Raw genomic sequence first — 19,170 nt, 5'->3', positions numbered from 1 at the left:
ATTTATTGGAGTCACAAATTAAAACCACGAATTAAGACAGATTTATCCTGTAATTGAAATCTGTAACAATCTTTTTAAATACAGATTAATAAACATATTTAATCTCTATTTAACTTTTTTGAAATAACGCGAACAATTGCCTAAGCAAGAAACAAAAATTACCAAATAAATAAGGTTTATTTTCGTAATCTTGAATCATGAATGAATGTAGGTTATGGTTTTTTGAAACGTGAAATTTCAGAGTATCTTTTGTAAAATATATAAATAAACGTTACACAAAAAATGTGTAGCGTTGGTGACGATGTGTATGACAATGAAGCAGATAAACTTATGCCAATCACAAAAACATCTAAAATGTAAGATGACAACATGTAAATTTTAAAATATACAGAAACTTAAGAAGGCGCAAATACAAATAATACACTATAATAATTTTTTTCAGTGCTGAAGTGTGCATTAAATGCAGAACTGAAAAGCCATGCATTGTTCTAAGAAGTAAAGATGCCTATTGTCAGAATTGTTTTTTAGTTGGAACAGTTCACAAATTCAAAGCTTCACTGGGAAAATCTCGCCTAATCCACCCAAAGGATAAGATATTGGTGTGGCATCAGATAGGGCACCCAAGTACGGCGTTGTTGCATTTTTTAAGAACTGGTTTAGATTTAAACAACCAAAAGAAGTTGAGATTTGAACCAATTATTTTATTTGTTGATGGTATGTATGTATGTGGTATTTGCCAATATGTCATATTAAGGTGCGTACTGACTAGAGCATTTTCTTCCTAACGAAATGAACGACAGCACACACAGGTAAATTCTGAGATTTTTCAAAGTGTTCATTATATTCACTGAGTTTCCATTATTGTATATAAACGCCATATTATTGTATATCTTTATATTATTTATTTAAGTCTTATCTGAATCTTATAATTGGGTCTGGTTCAATGGTCAAGTTTCCAGAAATAATTATAAAGTAAATTGACTTATGTTATTTATCAATAACTACATCACTATGATCACTATACAGAAGATAAAGTACATCTTGGGAGAACCTAAACGGGCATACGTCAGCCTTTATCTTCGAATAATTACGACAATATAGAAATAATATTATTTCTATCCTCTCTGAGCCTGCTTAAATATATTTGAATCGCTTATTTCAGAAACAATCTAAGTCACATTTTGGTGAATTTGAGTTTATTACACCAACATGTATTTCTGTGGGTTACACACAATTTAATGTAGAATACACCTAAGTCCCGTAAGCATAGTTGATTTTATAAAAAATTAAAATATTTATATATTTCTGAAACCACTTTAGTCCCACAGAAATATATGTTGGTGTAATAAACTCAAAATCGCCAAAATGTGACTTAGGTTTAATTTAATGTCAGGTCATGTCACTTTGAATAACTTGTTGAATGTACAAGGTTACCGTCGTTGCAAGGTAACCAACGAACTGTCAATACTGATGGAATGGCCCCATCCCATTCAAACAGTGAAGCGAGATTGCGGCCAACACACAAGAGAAAGGGTCCTAGAGAGCATAGGCGTAACCAGGGGGTGGTTTTGGGGTTATAACCCCCCCTTTTGGATGTACTTTGAGCTCTATATGCTTAACACCATTACTATTCAATACCTCCCAGAGACCATAAAGTAGTTGTAACCCACCCCCCTAGGATCATCCTGGTTATACCTCTGCTAGAGGGAGACAGAAAAGAGCCAGGGAAAATTTGGGCCATGTAATTTGAATTGCCTATATAAACATAAATCGGGGAAATGGACCTCATATTTTTAAATTGGTATCAGGGCTGATGGGCAATATTTCAAAATTTAAATACTTTTTTGTATTTAAATACGTCAGAACTCTTTTCTTCATTAAAAAAGGTACACATTTTAGTCTTTCTTTTTGGCATATTCAATTTGGTAGGTTTTAGAACTGCGCCATGGTATATTTAATAAATATAAGTAATTTTATTGTGTATTATTTATAATAATGACAATGACAAATCAACAAAACAGTCTACCCTAAGTACAGAGTATAAATCTAAGTACATATAAACTATAACTATATTCCTACAACGACCACCAGAGTTGCTAGATGTGATTTTATAAGTCCCCCATTTAGAAACTCAAATTCCCTCAAATTGAAGCTCAAATCACCCAAATTTCAATTTTTGCCGCATTTTAATAAATCAGTAGTCAAATGTAGAGAACAGTAAACCAAAATTATACTACTTATCAACAGAGGACCCTTTAAATAATTCATAGGTCCTATCTTCTTCGATTATATGAGAGTATAATACACAGTTCTATGTACATTCGCAAATTTAATTTCCGATGACCCCTTAAAATCTTCCATAATTTTCACCCCAAAAAATCCCCCAATCATTTCTGCTTAGAGAAATTCCCCTAGACTCTAGACGCATTCAAATAACCCCAAAATTGTGGGAAAATACCCCAATCTGGCAACCCTGACCTGACTAGCACTATCAATTTGTTTGTTTACGAAAGATGCCAATTATCTTCCCTCCTTCCCTGATTATCTTCTATCTCATCCTGGCCGCATTAAACAGTTCGTTGAAGGTAACATATTGTTTATAATGTTTACAAACAGTAAATACAACATTTTTAATAATTCGTATACCAAGAAATTAGATGAAATTGATGAATTGATCTATATTGAAATTATAATGTAATTTACTATAACTGAAATAATAATACTCACTATGTTCTGCTCATTTCATTACAGTTTTCGTCCAACCATAGTAGCAGAGAATCTGATAACGCCCTAATTTGTTACAGTGTGCTGTGCTTGTTTGGTTTACTGGGAGAAAAATGCTCAAGTCTGTACGTACCTTTATAGGATCTAAATAAGCATATGTGTGGCCAGCTTTTTTTAGTGTGGTTCCAGTGCTGAAAATCGTGCCCCATATTTTCATATAGGAAAACCTGCATAAAATTTTTTTGAAACGAGTTACATTCGTTTTTGTTATAACACAATGGGTTCCACAGCACCCGTTGTGTCCACTCCTATGTAACTAAGCACCTACAGTATGCGGCAAAATAAACAGTACTGAAATGAATATTAAAATATTTATGATTATTTATATATTTCTTATACATGTTATAGCCTTGCAAACATTATTCACGATGACGTTCCCGATAAAACAGATGTCAAAGACACCCTCAGGCATGACAAAATCTATAATTCTATACTAAATTTACATTCAAGATGCAGTAGAAATAAACAAACCAAGACCCGTTAAATGCTACTAGGAGCACCCCTGAATCATAATTTACAATGTATATACTTTGTAAATCCCAAATCATGTTCATCATTTCCAAAGTTTATACATTGTAAATTATGATTCGGGAGTGCTCCTAGTAGCATTTAACGTGTTTTGGTTTGTTTATTTCTACTGCATCTTGAATGTAAATTTAGTACCTATAGTCCGTAATTCTGAAATGTCAGACGGTGGATATGTCTGCCTCCTTCAGCATTCTCCATATGTATGCATCAGGTGGCGTTAGATTTGGTGAGTGGCGATCTCCGAAAATGATCTCACAGTATTTGAAAAGATTCCCTGGCCGTGTGACATGTTGCCCCGTTCTGCTGAAACCATTGTTGATTTTAAGCTTGGACCAGTTTCGCGACTACCGTATGACCGAAAATAGCACTCCACAATAAAAATTCTTTCTGCAAAACTGAGAACCATCATGAAGTACCTAGCATTAACGCAACATTCACATATGTTATAACGACATTTGGAAGCCACTCAGTATGTTTCGGCGCAAGACACATACAAATTTGAGTAATAGGTATTTCAGTACTGTTTATTTTGCCGCATACCATACTTATTAAGAAAAATACATCTTTTTTGTAGTTTGTTATACTACTTATAAATTTTTTATATTCTAGATCAGTATCATGTTAGCCTTGATGAAAGAAGACATTTGTTGGAGAATGCTAAGAAAGAAGCGCAATCTTTTATATTTCCTTTAAACCTCATATCTTTTGCTGATTATGTTACCCAGCCAAATAGATTAAGTGAACTTATTTGTACAGAAAATTTACAAATTTCAGAAGATGATAAGAATAGATTGGAACAGATTATAGATGGAAAACCTTCAAAGAGCAATAAAAATGATATTAAAGTTTTGTTGAGGTAAAGTCTGAGATGATAATTATTTTTTTTTGTTCTGCCCACACATATTTTTATCAGATGTTATGTTTTATACAACAGTTCCAAATAAAATTCAGATTTTTGTTCACTAAGTGCTCTCAACAAACAAAATCTATCCGAGCCGATGTGTGCTTTTTTCCTGGGAGTGAAAATTTTTGTATCAAAATCAACTCAACAAATGCAGGGCCGTGCCGTGCTATGATGCGGTGAGGCAGTCGCATCAGGCGGCATCACAAGGGGGGCGGCATAATCAGTAAAATAAAAAAAATTGTCAGATTGCGTAAAAATGCTGTCAGAAACTATAGGAAGAATGAAAAGTTACAGACAATATGGCTAATAACCAAATTAAAATTTAATGAAATTTCAGAAAATATTGATATAAGTTCCGAATTTCCAGCTGAAAATAAAATTTCCAGGAGAAAAAAGCGTTTATTTGCTTACGAAAAATCTGTGGACGAGCTCTTAACAGATGAAGCTAAATTTAAAATGAAGTTCATCTATATTTTATACATTGCCGTTAAGTGGATAGGAGCAAAATTTCCTTGCAATGCCTTTCCTTCATTTTTTTCGAATCCTGAGAAAACTAATTAGTATTTTTGAAAAACTTTAACGCAGAATAAAAGATTACATTATTACCGACGCACAGTGGTCCAAAGGGACAAAAAGCTGGCCAAAACTAAATAAAACTTTTTTTTTATTTTTTAATTTTACCTTGTTTTATTGTAAAGGGGGATATTCTACGTATTATCCTGAAAGAAATAGGCAGGTAGCTTTAAAACTCGCTCTTGTGTGTCAGTCAGAATCCGGCTCCGCCGGAGTGCATCTCATACGCGCCTCATTTGTCTACTTTACGCGACAGTGTCGGTGGGAGCAACGGTGTGTCGGATTGTAAATCCGTAAAATGGAGGGGAATCCTGAAGGTATGTTAAAAAATTTCAATCTTTAAAAATCTGAAGTATATTTTTTTCATTTATGAAAGTAGCGTTAAAAAGCACCTGTAATAAATTAACATTTATTTATTTATCTTCACAAAATCATCAAAATAGTTATGATCCCGCGAGATCCCACGCTGTAGTTATGTTTTTAGTAAAAGTAATGCTATTTGAAATCAAAATCATCCAAAATTTCTTGCTACTTTTTGCTACTTTGGGTGTAGCATGAAATTGTTTCGCGCCGCACGCGTTTATCCAATCGTCGAGCGACGATGACCGCGAGAGTCAGGCGCGCCTGGGCGGCGCCTGTACTTGTATACCTGGCGTTCTCTCAGAAAAATGCTCTAGACATTCTAAAGGGTGTTCTTTTTAACGCACTAAATTTCCATAATCGTGATTTTCAGGATAATATATGATAGAATTTTTCTTTTACTTTCCAGTACCCTGCTCTGGGACTTACAGGGAAATTTGTGTTATACTCGCAGGGAAATTTTTGAAGTAGTGAAAAACGGTCTGCCAAATGAATTAAACGAGCAGATACTACTTTTGGAAAAACATTTCAATAAAAAACTTCCCGCATCCTGCACGCTACATTTGAATTCCATCAACGACGTAAAAAAGTTGCTGTCCAAATTCAAAAAAAAGTGGAAGAAATCGTGCAGAATAAAAGAAAAAAACTTATTCATGGTCACGCCATAATCGAAGCTTTGCCCTTACCTATTGGAAGATTATCTGAAGATGCGCAAGAAGCCAGAAACAAAGACATCACACGTTATCGTGAAAATTTTTCTCGTAAGTATTCACGAGAAAAGACAATGGAAGATGTTTTTCACCGGCTACTCGCATCTTCGGATCCCTTCATCTGCAGCTTGCAAAATTATAAAAGCAAAGTGAGCAAACCATTTCCGCCTAAAGTTCGAGATTTATTTGTTCAAACATTTGCGAAATTTCATGTTGCGAAAGAAAGTGACAGTGAACGTTCTGATAACGATGAATGCGAGTTGGATTACGATTTTTAATGTCATGTACTTTTTAAAAACTATCTTGATATGTATGTAATACACAATAAAAACTTGTTTAGTATTAACTGTAATATTATAATAATTAATGAATAAATATTTTTTTTGCACAGTCATTTCGTTATTTGCAACTCTAAACATATGGGCTTTTCAAAATCCCAACTCAAAATATCCCAGATTTTGATTTTCACTAACAACCGAAATACGAAACTTATCAACTATTTTTATGGTTAAGACAACCATACATTCGGTTTTAAACTATAACTTAGTTGAATTTTAATTGATAATACAATCAAAATTTCTGAAATATAGTGAATTATCAAATTTCATAAACATAACCTCTAATTTTGGATCCGCCATTTTGTTTTTCGAAAATCTGACTCTATTGTCGTGATGAGCGACCCCTCAAACCCCAATACCTAAAATTTCATCGAAATCAAACAACAACTTCATTTTTGGCCAACTTTTTCATCGTTTTGGACCACTGTGCGACGGCCGAAAGTCCCTTAAAACCTCTATAATGTTTATTTGAATAAGTTACAGGAGTGAAAAAAAAAAAGAAAAAATTGAGTGTACTTTTTAATTTTAAATATCTTATTCAAAACAAAACTATTGTTTATTCTAAGGGACTTTCGGCCCTCGGTAATAATATAATCTTTCAATCTGCGTTTAAATTTTTCAAAAATATTTATTAGTTTTTTCCGAAATCAAATAGATGAAATAGAGAATGTGGACAATTCACACATCCACTATTTCGGGCTGGGAAAAATTTTTTGAATAGAATCAAAGATCCAAACACCAGTTCTTAGAATTAAAATAGAATCTAAGAACTGGTGTTTGGATCTTTGATTCTATTCAAAAAATTTTTCCCAGCCCGAAATAGTGGATGTGTGAATTGTTCGTAAGGGGATTTTTCCACATTCTCTATTTCATCTATTTGATTTCGTACGAGTGGTCGTTAAACCATTAACTTTGGATCTTTTGATCACTGAGTGTGTTTCAAAGATCTACACATCTTTAGTTTTTTCCGGTTTCGAAAAAAAAATGAATGCATTCTTTGATTGATCGATTTTCAATTTTAGAAACTCATAATAAAAATGTTAAACATTTTTATATGATATTTTTAACTTGAGGAAAACAGATGATAAAACACTAGAAAAATATTGTACATAGGTATGAATCTTCATTTAATACTTTCAATAGGGCTTTTCATCGATTGTCACTTGTTTCGAGCTTCTGTCAAATGTCGTATAATCCGTGTATAATATTAATATACACGGATTATACAACATATGACAGAAGCTCGAAACAAATGACTGTGAATGAAAAGCCCTATAGAAAAAGAATCCGATCTTCTAGAAGAATTGCGTGATATATCCCAAATGATACCATACTCCATGAAACCTTTAGAGGTTTTGAACTATTTGTGCCAAAATGATCTAATTTCTTTATAGCCAAATTTAATTTTATTACTAAGAATTTTATTAACATTCCCTGTCTCTGTAGCTAGTGGGGAAAGAGGTTTTTTTAAATTAAAATTATTAAAAACAATTTACGAAGCTCCGTAAGACAAACAGAACTAAAAATTTAGCACGTATATCAATAAAGTTCTCACTAGCTACTACACCTATCTATCCCGACTAGATTCAACCAATCTGATTGACGAGTTTACCAAAATTAAAGTAAGAAGGGTAAAATTATAATTTTTGTAAATGTTACTTAATGTAATGTTAATACATATTTCATTTAATTTAGAGTATGTTTGGTTTTTAAAACAAAAGTTTTCGTTCATTTTGTGTAGTGTCATTTAATAAAATAAAAGAGTTAAGTTTCAATAATATTTAAGGGGCGGCATTTCGAAGACTTGCATCATATTAAAAAGATGTACGGCACGGCTCTGAACAAATGGATAGAGGAACACATTTTAAGCAAAAAATATTGTTCTATAGAATTCTTTTATGCATATTTTTTTACTTATTTGGGATTAAATTTCATAAAAAACACACATTTTATACTGTTTTTTAGGAATAACTCAAATATCTTTCATTTTATCAAAGAAAACTATTTATTTAATATTGCTCTGGACCCAATACAAACATAAATATATGTACATACATATGCATATACAATATGTTCTATTAAAGATTGAAATTGTTATTCGAATACAAAACTTAAAAAAGAAGCTTATTGAATATCAGGAAAACAGTCAATTTAATGGAGAAATTGCATTTAATGTATTTTTTCTACAACCGTGTTAAAATGCAATTTTTAGCACTCCATACGAGCGTTAAAAATGCTACTTTAAGGCACTAGTGCTTTAAAATTTTTAAGGCACTGCAGTTCGTATTGACCATATGGCAATTTTGATGTAATGTCAAAAAAAAAATAAAAATGGAATGTCAGTCAAGTTCAAGTAAAAGTTTTTGTAGATATTGTCCTGTAATTACGTTTGTAGAAAAAATATTATATGATATGCGTGTTAAAAAGTACATCTTTAAGGCACTCATGTGAATTGCAGAACTCGCTATCGCTCATTCTGCAAACTTTCACATGCGTGCCTTAAACGTGTACTTTTAACACTTATATCATAAATAACTATTAAGAACATTAAAAAGACTTAAAAATAAGATCTGATAAAATCCTCTGGACTGAGAACCAAGAGAGTTATAATGAAAATAAAATCGATTTTTTTTTTAAAGAAATGACAATGGGACCCTTGGTATTACTACCCTAATTGCAATCAAAGAGTTATTCATGTAGATTTACTTTATTTGCGTATCATCAGATGCATCCATAAGTTTGGATGATTTAAAATTCTTCATTCTGAAAAAAATTATAATGAAAAAAGTATTTTTGAAACTTTTAAAAATTTCGTCTTTTTTATCAAAATAACTGAAAACTATCAAAGATACGTAAACAATTTAGAGTTAAATACGACAAAAGATGCCAATTGGCGCAGGGTAAGTAGAGCTTATTTCCAAAATTTTATAAGAATCGATGTATCTTCAAAGAAATCAGAATAATATGTCATTTTTACCTTGACATTACTGGACTTTATTGAACATTTTTTTATGAAACCCTCACATTTTTTGAGTGTATGCTTTTTTGATTACTGAGAGCAATAGAAAAAAGTGTTTTTTGTTTTTTTTTTTTTATTAAAACTTCTATTTTTCAGGAGACAAATGTTGATAGATTGTGCAAAGCATTTTAAATGCAAATTTATATTTACTCCAGAAATTTCTGTGGACATAGCATCTACTTTACTTTCTAATATATCCCTCGGAAGAGGACCTCACATATCCATTGATACGGTAATACTATCAATTAGTCTGTAGTCTTTTATATACAGTAACCGCCATGCTACTAAACACACGGGTACATTGAGCTAATACAGTCCTGGACCCTTCTCTTGTTGCACTGTTTACTTTTATGTCTTGTGACGTCTAGATCATCAGAAAATGTACAGAAACCAAATAATATAAATACATAGAATGTTGACAGTTTATAGAAAAGCTGTATTTGAGGTTTATACAGTAGACCTCTCTATAACAAACACGGTTATTACGAGGTTTCGCTTAAAACGAGGTACACTAGATGTCCCGTGAAATTCCTATTGAACTCTAACACCTCTATAACGAGGCATATTTGGTTATAACGAGGAAAAATGAAATCGAAGAATATATTTCTTTACCTGTTTTTAGCGCAGTAATGGCTATAAATAAATACCCCAAGTGCCTGTATACAGAAATTCACAACATCTGTGTGGTTATCAAGACCAGTGCTGTAATAAAATCCACTGTCTATAATAAACTTCTTCCTGTTTTGTTTATCTATCGGTCGATATTGGATATGGTAGGAAATTTACAATTTATGATGGCAAAGCCATATTGTTGAGGAAACAATATTTAGCATATTATATTGCTCCAAATGGCTTCACTATAGGAAGTTAATGTTTTAGAAAACTATATATTCATATGTATGCACAATATTATTGTTGTCTGATATAACGAGATCCGCTTATAACGAGGTAATTAGTCCGCCATTTCAGTTCTCGTTATAGAGGGAGTCCACTGTAGTTGTCATTGTGTTAAAGTTGTAAAAGTTATAATTGTGATATTGTTGGTGTTTAATAAAGTTACTTTAAAAGTTGGTAACTATATTATTAATTAATATTATTTTTTGTATGGAAAAACAATTATTTTGAATAGTTTCATGAGAGTCGCATGACATGACAGACATGAAAGTCACAGGTGAAAACGGACCGGATTAGCCCAAGCCTAGAAATTAGGTACCCGTGCGTCTACTAACGTAGCGCTTACTGCATACATCATATGATATCATGTTGTAGGGTTTTTGTGATGATAGAGACGATGATGTTAAAATTCTCAGACCATTGAGGCTTTATGATATGAAAGAACTAGCATTTTACAATAAAATAAATAACTTAGAACCACTCACTGTAAGGCAATTAAATGTAAATCCATATTCTTCTGTACACGATTTAATGAAGAAGTTTGTCGAAGATCTGCAAGTCAATTATCCAGCCACTGTAACAACTGTTTTAAAAACTGGTGATAAACTAAGTATTGACAAAGATTGGATAAATAATTGTAATGTATGTAAGGTATGTATGTCTTTTCATCAAAACATGCATTGGGTTTAGGTTTCCATAATTTTAAATGGCTTTTTGTTAGGTAAAACAAGCAAATTTGTATTAATAGTTACATTTCAAAAGAAATTCATTATTGTTCAGGTATCCCACCCCACAGGGCTCCCATTGTGGTCCTCTACTTTTTAATCGATTTACAAAAATGATATTGGTAATCAAAAACTCACACTTTTTACCTCTTTACGGTTTGGCTTAATTCCAAGTAAAGATTCAGCTTTCCAAAATTTCATTTTTGATTATAATACAGACTCATCTAGGCAGTATCCAAGTCAGATTTTATTTTCCGTTAATCTTCCCTTTAAAGTGAAAATATTTAACAACTGGAAGTTATTTTGTTTTTATCTTTCCATTAAGGAGGTATGGTTTGAAATCAACATTTCAAGCATATTTTCATGATTTTTTTTAAGCTCTGGAAGAATTATTTTATTTTTAAATTAAATAAATATATTCAGTACCTACAATTCAAATACTCAAACAAAATTTCAAGGCAAAATATTGAAAAATAAGCCGTCTTCTTCTTCTTCAGGTGCCGTGTCTGTATTCAGACGTTGGCCGTCATCATGTTTACAATTTCCTGAAATCTCGCTCTATCGGCTGCTGCGCGAAATAATTCTTCTACTGTGCAGCCACACCATTGTCTAATATTACGCAGCCATGAACGTTTCTTTCGACCAATCCATCTCTTTCCCTCCACTTTTCCTTGTATTATAAGGCGAAGCAGATGGTATTTAGGTCCTCTAATTATATGGCCGAAGTATTCTGTTTTTCTCCTCCTTATGATGCTTATGAGCAAACGTTCTGAATTCAGCATTTGAAGAACATCTTCATTGGAAGTGTGCGAAACCCACGATATCTTTAGGATTCGTCGAAAGCACCACAATTCGAATTCTTCTATTTTGTTTAGCATTGTGGTTTTTAACGTCCATGTCTCACAACCATACAATAGGATAGACCACACATAACATTTCAGCACCTTCTTTCGAATATTCATCGACAAGTTTCTGTTGCATAAAACTGGTTTCCAGCTCATAAAACCCTTCCGTGATATTTCGATCCTAGTTATTATCTCTTCATCAGAGTCACAATTTACATTTAACCAGCTGCCAAGGTACTTGAAATGATTTACCCGTTTTAACTCCTCTCCATCAAGAGAAAGCTGACCTTGATCTATATTAATCTTTCCAACTGCCATCCACTTTGTTTTTGAAATGCTGATTTTAAGGCCTCTCCGATAACTTGCTTCACTGACTAGATTTAGTAGTGTCTGAAGATCTTGTAAATTTTCAGCAAGAATGGCTGTATCGTCAGCGTATCTAATGTTGTTGATTACTTCTCCGCCTAGCCTTACTCCCTCTTGTCTGTCATCCAAAGCCTCCCTAAAGATTTCTTTAGAGTACAGATTAAAAAGGGTGGGTTATAAAACACAACCTTGTCGTACTCCACGTTTTATCGGCAGTTTTTCAGTACGACTGTCTCCAATTTGGATAGAGGCTACTTGATTGTAATATAAGTATTTCAGCAGTCTTATATCGTAGTGGTCAAGTCCTGCTGCCTGCAGGCAATCGAAAAGTGTATTATGTTGTACTCGGTCGAATGCCTTCTCGAAGTCGATGAAACAAACATAAACGTTCTTTCGGAATTCACAACTTTTTTGTAATAGAACACGCATACAAAATAGTGCTTCTCTAGTTCCTAGACCATTTCTAAATCCAAATTTGCCTATGTATTACCCATTCTAGTTTCGCACAGAAGGAATACTCGGTTTTGTATAATACGTAAAAGTATTTAAGTGTGTGACTCATCAAACTGATTAGTCTAAAATCGCTACATTTGGTGGGACTGCTTTTCTTTGGTAATGTTATAAACAGTGACTCCAACCAATCATCTGTTATTTTTCCTTCGTTGTAAATTTTGTTAAATAAAGTAGTCAAGTAGGTAATGTTTTTCTCATCTAAAAGTTTAAGTAGCTCAACAGGGATTTGATCTGGTCCAGGTGCTTTATTGTTTTTGGCTTGTTGTATTGCTTTTATGACTTCTGACTTCAGTATACTGGGACGTCTGTCTAACTGGTTGTCACAGGTAGTATTTGAAGCATTTTCTCGAGAAGCATCGTCAAAAAGGTCACTGATGTGTCTCTCCCATTCTTTGCACTGTTGTTCGTGATCACAAATTTTTCGTCTGCGGTTTTAAGTACGTGAGCATTTTTCTGTTTTCTAATTCCGGAGTTACATTTAAGTTTCTTGTGGAGGTTGAAACTGTCATGCTTTTTTTGGAGGTCTTCTATTTCTTTACATGAATTCTCGAGCCAGTATTCTTTGGCCTGTTTAATTTTTCTTTTTATGAGTTTGTTGATTTCACGGTATTTGATAATATTTCTATTTTTGTATTTTCGTCGAACTTCCATCAGGTCTAGAATTTCTTGGTTCATCCAGTCATTTTTTGCCAACATTGTAGGTGTTTTTAAAGATTCCCTTACTTCCTCTAAAATCGAGTTTTGAATATCGTACCAACATTCGTTAATAGTTCTGTTTTCGTTTGGTATATTTGATATTCTGTGCATTTTACTATTTATCTGCTGTGATATGTGTTCGCGCGTTTGGGTGTTTTTAGGGGGGTCGAGATATATCTTACTAGGCTTAGTTGGCTTTGTTAGTTTCTTTAATTTAATTTGTATTTTGGAGCATAGTAAATTATGATTTGAGTTTATGTCGGCGTCGGGGTAAGTTTTTACATCTTTAATGTTGTTCCGAAATCGATGGTTTATTAGGATGTAGTCTATTTGATTCCGTACTATTCTACCTTGATGTCCATCTTGAGGGGATTTCCACGTGTAGAGACGCCTTTCTGGAAGTTGAAACCAGGTATTTGTAATGACGAAGTCATTTTCTTGGCAGAATTCTATTAGACGCTCACCTCTTTGATTTCTCTCTCCCAAGCCAAACTTTCCGGTGATGTTTTGTGTCATCTTTTGTCCAACTTTAGCGTTAATAATATCGAAAAATAAGCCAATGGTGGCAAATTTTTACAGACACCTCATAAAAATGGATTTTGCGGTGGACATCACCTTTCATATCATGTTTAACAAAAAATTCAAAAATATTTATTAGCTCATTAGTTTTTTGGTGTCACTCAGAAGTCAAAATAACGAAAAATTTTGTAAAAATAGGGATAAAATCAACATATTTATTATTGCTAAACAAAAAAATAAGCATAAAACAAAAAAATATCTCTTACCTCACGAAATGTCTAAATAAAATCTATGCAAAATTTCAAGTGGATCGATCAAGTAGTTTTTGAGTTACAATGTCTATGGCCTTTGAAAAAAGCAGTTTTGAGAAAAACGCCTTTAAAGTTTTGACAATTTTTATTTTCAATTTCTTTCTTGTCTGTCAATTCGTAAAGTGATGCACACCGGAATATGTTTTTCAATCGCGAAGTAATTTACAAAACAGAAGGGAAACAGCTGTTGAACGTTACTCACTAAGCTCAAGCGTGCTGGCGCAAAGCGATTCGCAATAGGGGTATTCAATATGTTGTGTGTGTGTGTGAGAGAAAAAATGGCTTGGATGCGGGTCCGTTAGCCACAGATTTTTATTTTATTTTTACCTCAAGTTATTAGTTTTGTTATATTTATACCTATTTCACTTAAATGACTATATTTATTTCTCTCAAGTAGTTAATGAGTAATTTAAATATTTCCATTTTATGACAACTTATTAGATATTATATACTAATTGAAAAATGAACTTGTGTTTGTCGTAAATTGTAATATAATTGATTTATACATCTCTCGTTAATTTTGCATTCAAAGAAAATATGGTTCAAATCTCTAATCGAAACATTATCACAAAAACAGACTGATGAATTAACTATTCCTAATTTGTGCAGATGTGCCTCATATTTTCCGTGTCGAGTTTTTAATATGACGATAGTAGAAATATCTTGCTTTGGCAGGTTATACTTAAATATGTATTCAGGTGGCGGAGGAAGTTCTTGATGTAAAGAAAAATATAAATTTTTTGATATGCTTGAAATATTTTTCCATTGTTTTTCCATATTTTATTTATTCTAGCTTTGACGTCATTTATTGCATCTGTCGATAAGATCTGAGTTAGAATCTCACCATTTTTTATTGCTTCTTTGGCCAACTCATCCACTTTCTCATTACCCAGTATACCGGCATGCCCTTTTGCCCATATAATTTCAATATGTTGTATTTCCGGTAATTTTGCTCCGATCAATCTGAAATTTTCAGAGAGTATTCTTGGAGTTATGTACTTTCATTTAAAATAATAAGAAACTGATCAAAATTTTCAAACCATACCCCCATCCTTAATTATTACAAAAATGATTTATTTAAACCTATTTTTTCAGGGACCACTGCCCGTCATTGAAAAACAACTTACCTCACAGCAATCAACGAATTTTTCCCATTTAGTATCAACAGAAATATCGAATTATTCTTTGTCGAGACAAGAGAGGTATCAAAATATGGTTGATAAATTTGATCAGATGGCTGCCAAAAATGAAGATTTATGTTACGCCTGTTCAAATATAACACAATATTTACATAAGAAATAAAATTGATGACGTTTTCTTACCTTTTTGTTTAAAATAACTGTAAAGAAGAAGCTACACTACATTTTCAAATGTAATGTTTTAACATTCAAGTCATGGTATTACCATGGTCCTTAACAGGTCAAGAGAGAGAGAGAGAGAGAACAAAGCTTCAAAAAAGCATTTCTGGCTTGTTCTACTCTGCTCTTTATTTCAGTCTTAGGGTTTTAACTACGTTTAGCGTTTAGCAGACAACTTAAAGATTTAAACTGCCTGACTTGTCATATTTCTTCTCTATCTATCTTTGAATTTTGGTAATTATTTTTACCTATAATCATTGTTTTTCTTCTCGATATGTACACTGGGGTGCAAAATTAACCGGACACCTTAAAAATGGGTCATGTTTGATGTCTCAAATTTTCTAAACCTGTTGTCCGATTTAAGTGATTTTTTAATATGTTACAGCCTTATTGTTTAAGAATATCGCTGTAATAATATTGTTGCTAAACAGGTAAATTTCATTGTATACCGGGTGTACCAACGAAATTGTGTTCTTTTCTCAAAGTTCGCATCACCCTTTGGAATATTCTAGCATTTATAAAATACTCCAATTAAAACCGAATTATAGCCTCATGTTTTCTCAACATTCTGTTTTTTGATTCATTCACTTATGTTGGACCGTAAAAAAGTTAGGTAGGTTAACAATTAGCCATATTTTTCATCAATACAGGGTGTTTTTAAATAAGTATGTCAAACTTATTTTTTTTTAAACAAATTTTTCTTACAAACTGACGATTTATTTATTCCTTTAAAACCGGTTGAGATATGCAAATGAAATTTGCTGGGTTTTAAGACGTAGTTATTGTACATTTTTTTAAAATATAAGTAAGAATTTAATATTTACCATTGGCGCGCATACGGGTAATACGACGGCTCATATTACTCGTATGCGCGCCAATGGTGAATATTAAATTCTTAATTGTATGTCAAAAAATGTGCAATAACGTCTTAAAACCCACCAAATTGCATTTGCACTCAACCGGTTTTAAAGCAATAAATAAATCGTCAATTTGCAAGAAAAATTTTAACATCCCCTATCTTGAAAACGAATCATTTGCGGACATACCGTCTATAAAGCAAACTGTCATTATTTTTTCATGCAGAATTACTCCTTAAAGTTTGCCATACTTATTTAAAAACACCCTGTATTGATGAAAAACATGCTTAGTTGTTAAAGTACCTAACTTTTTTATGGTCTAATGTAAGCGAATGAATAAAAAAAAAACAAACAAAATGTTGAGAAAAAATGAGGCTATAGTTGAATTTTAATTTCAGTGTTTTATCAATGCTAGAATATTCCACAGGGTGATGCGAACTTTGAGAAAAGAACACAGTTTGATTGGTACACCCGGTATACAATGAAAATTTAACTGTTTAGCAACAATACTATTATAGCGATATTTTTAAAGAATAAGGCTATAAAATATTTAAGAAATCACTTAAATCGGATAACAGGTTCAGGAAATTCTAGACATCAAAAGTGACCCATTTTTAAGGTGTCCGGTTAATTTTGCACCCCAGTGTATTTTTAAACCCAAAGATTCACTTACAGGAGTTAGATCATTTAATAGACATTGAAGATCTTCCATATTGTCTGCCACTATCGCTGTGTCATCGTCATACCTAATTTTAATAAATATGCTGTTTACTTTAATACCCTTATCAGATCCTGCCACTGATTCTGCGAATGCCTTTGCTACGTATAAGTTAAACGATATTTAAGAAAGTATGCAACCCTGCCTTATTCCTTTTTTTATTGAGAAATCTTCCATTTCGTTGGAGTGTTGAAGTTACTTGTGCTTGAAGTGTGAGTGAGTGAGTTGTGAGTGTTGAAGTGTACTTTTGCTGTCTGGTTCCAATACATATTGACGAAAGAAAATAAATACACGTGACCGTGTCCTTTATTTACTTTCTTCTATATTCGTCGCCTCTGTCTTATATATACAGTGCGGTGCAATAAGTGTTACCCCCCTCCGTTAACTTGTTTATTTTAAGAATATAAGCAAAACGCTCCTTACGACCTAGAACTGGAAGGTGTCAACACCTTCATATACTTAGGCTCGCTGCTAACTAAAGATAACAATGTCAGTGAAGAAATTAAAAGAAGAATAGTGCTCGCCAATAAGTGCTACTATGGCTTAAGAAGACAGATGGCCTCAAAAATGCCTAGAAAAATTAAAATGACTGTATACAAAACACTAATAAGACCAGTGCTAACATATGGCTAGAGAAAATCTATGAGCTAGAAGAAGAAATAAAGGACCTGAACTGGGACATAATTGGTCTCGCAGAGGTAAAAAGGAAAGGCGAAGACTGCGAAGAGCGCATAACATTGCAATCAGGTAACATCTTGTATTACAAAGGGCACGATGAGCAAAGTCTAAACGGCGTAGGATTTCTGGTTTCTAAGAAATATGCTAGTAGAATAGAACAATATGTGGGAATCTCGGAAAGAATTGCAATGATTATGATGAATATACACGAGAAAATCACCCTAAAAATTATTCAAGTGTACGACCCAACTTCAACACATCCCGATGAAGAGATAGATGAGTTCTACGAGAAAATAATAGAAACCAACACGTGCTATCACAGCACCTATACACTAATAATAGGAGATTTCAACGCTAAGACCGGACAACGACTAGAAGAAACTGAAAGCTATATTGGTGAATTCGGCTATGGTGTTAGAAATGAGAGAGGAGAAACCCTTGTGAACTTCCTACATAGCAACAAATATTTTACAATGAACACATTTTATAAGAAAAAACCGTAAAGGAAGTGGACGTGGTTATCACCAAACGGAAAAACACGGAACGAAATTGATTACATCATGTGTAACAAGAAAGATATCGTAGAAGATGTAACAGTAATAAATTCGGTCTCTCTGGGAAGCGATCATAGAATCATCATCATCATTGGCTCGACAGCCCTTTCTGGGTCTTGGCCTGTTCCAGGATTCTTCTCCACTCTGATCTGTTTCGTGCTTTTTTTCTCCAGTTTTTTATTTTTAAGGTTTTTATAACATTTTCTATTTGTTCTAAATATCTCAGCTTCGGTCTTCCTCTTGTTCTTTTTCCTACTGGCATCTGTTTGAATATTTTGTTTGGTATTTCGCCTTCTTCCATTCTTTCTACATGTCCCATCCAACGCAGCCGTCCTATTTTAATGAATGTTATGATACCTGGATCCTGGTATATTTCGTATAGTTCAAAGTTGTAACTTCTTCGCCAAATTCCATTTTCTTTTGTGCCCTTATATATGTGTCGCAAGATTTTTCTTTCAAAGGTGGCTAGCAATGTTTCCTCTCTTTTAGTGAGTGTCCAGGTTTCTGAGCCGTATGTGAGTACCGGTCTTATTAGGGTTTTGTATATTTGGCATTTTGTTTTCCTTGCGACGTTGTCTGATCTTAGTTGCCGAATTAAGCCATGATAACTTTTATTGGCAATAAATATTCGCCTCTTCACTTCCTCTGCTACGTTATTATCATATGTGACTAGAATGTGCGATCATAGAATGGTTACAGCTAAACTAAGAATTGGGTATAGCAAACGTAGAACTAACTTTAAGAACACGACACAAATAGATACAGAAAAGCTAAAAGCCGATAAAGAAAAATATGCTAGTAAATTAAAAACCGCCCAAGCACTGAATCTAAAACAACTCAGCATAAATAAAATTAACTCAGTTATAACAAAAGAACTATTGATTAACAGCTCTGAAATAGCGACCCGTCATAAAAATAAA

At 33.0% G+C, this 19,170-nt stretch overlaps 1 protein-coding gene across 1 annotated transcript; it reads left to right on the top strand.

The window, feature by feature from the left end:
• Positions 1-181: 181 nt before the first annotated feature.
• LOC126880080 (cytoplasmic tRNA 2-thiolation protein 2) lies at positions 182-15,406 on the top strand. Its single transcript, XM_050643745.1, has 6 exons — positions 182-356; positions 443-714; positions 3,922-4,168; positions 9,313-9,448; positions 10,486-10,761; positions 15,181-15,406. The coding sequence occupies exons 1-6, from the start codon at positions 283-285 to the stop codon at positions 15,385-15,387; spliced, it is 1,212 nt and encodes a 403-aa protein (XP_050499702.1). The 5' UTR covers positions 182-282; the 3' UTR covers positions 15,388-15,406.
• Positions 15,407-19,170: the final 3,764 nt, after the last annotated feature.

This window comes from Diabrotica virgifera, chromosome 2 (assembly GCF_917563875.1).
Source record: "Diabrotica virgifera virgifera chromosome 2, PGI_DIABVI_V3a".
NCBI lineage: Eukaryota > Metazoa > Arthropoda > Insecta > Coleoptera > Chrysomelidae > Diabrotica > Diabrotica virgifera.
The sequence above is the reverse complement of the archived record's forward strand: the minus strand, read 5'-3'. Positions and strand labels throughout refer to the sequence as shown.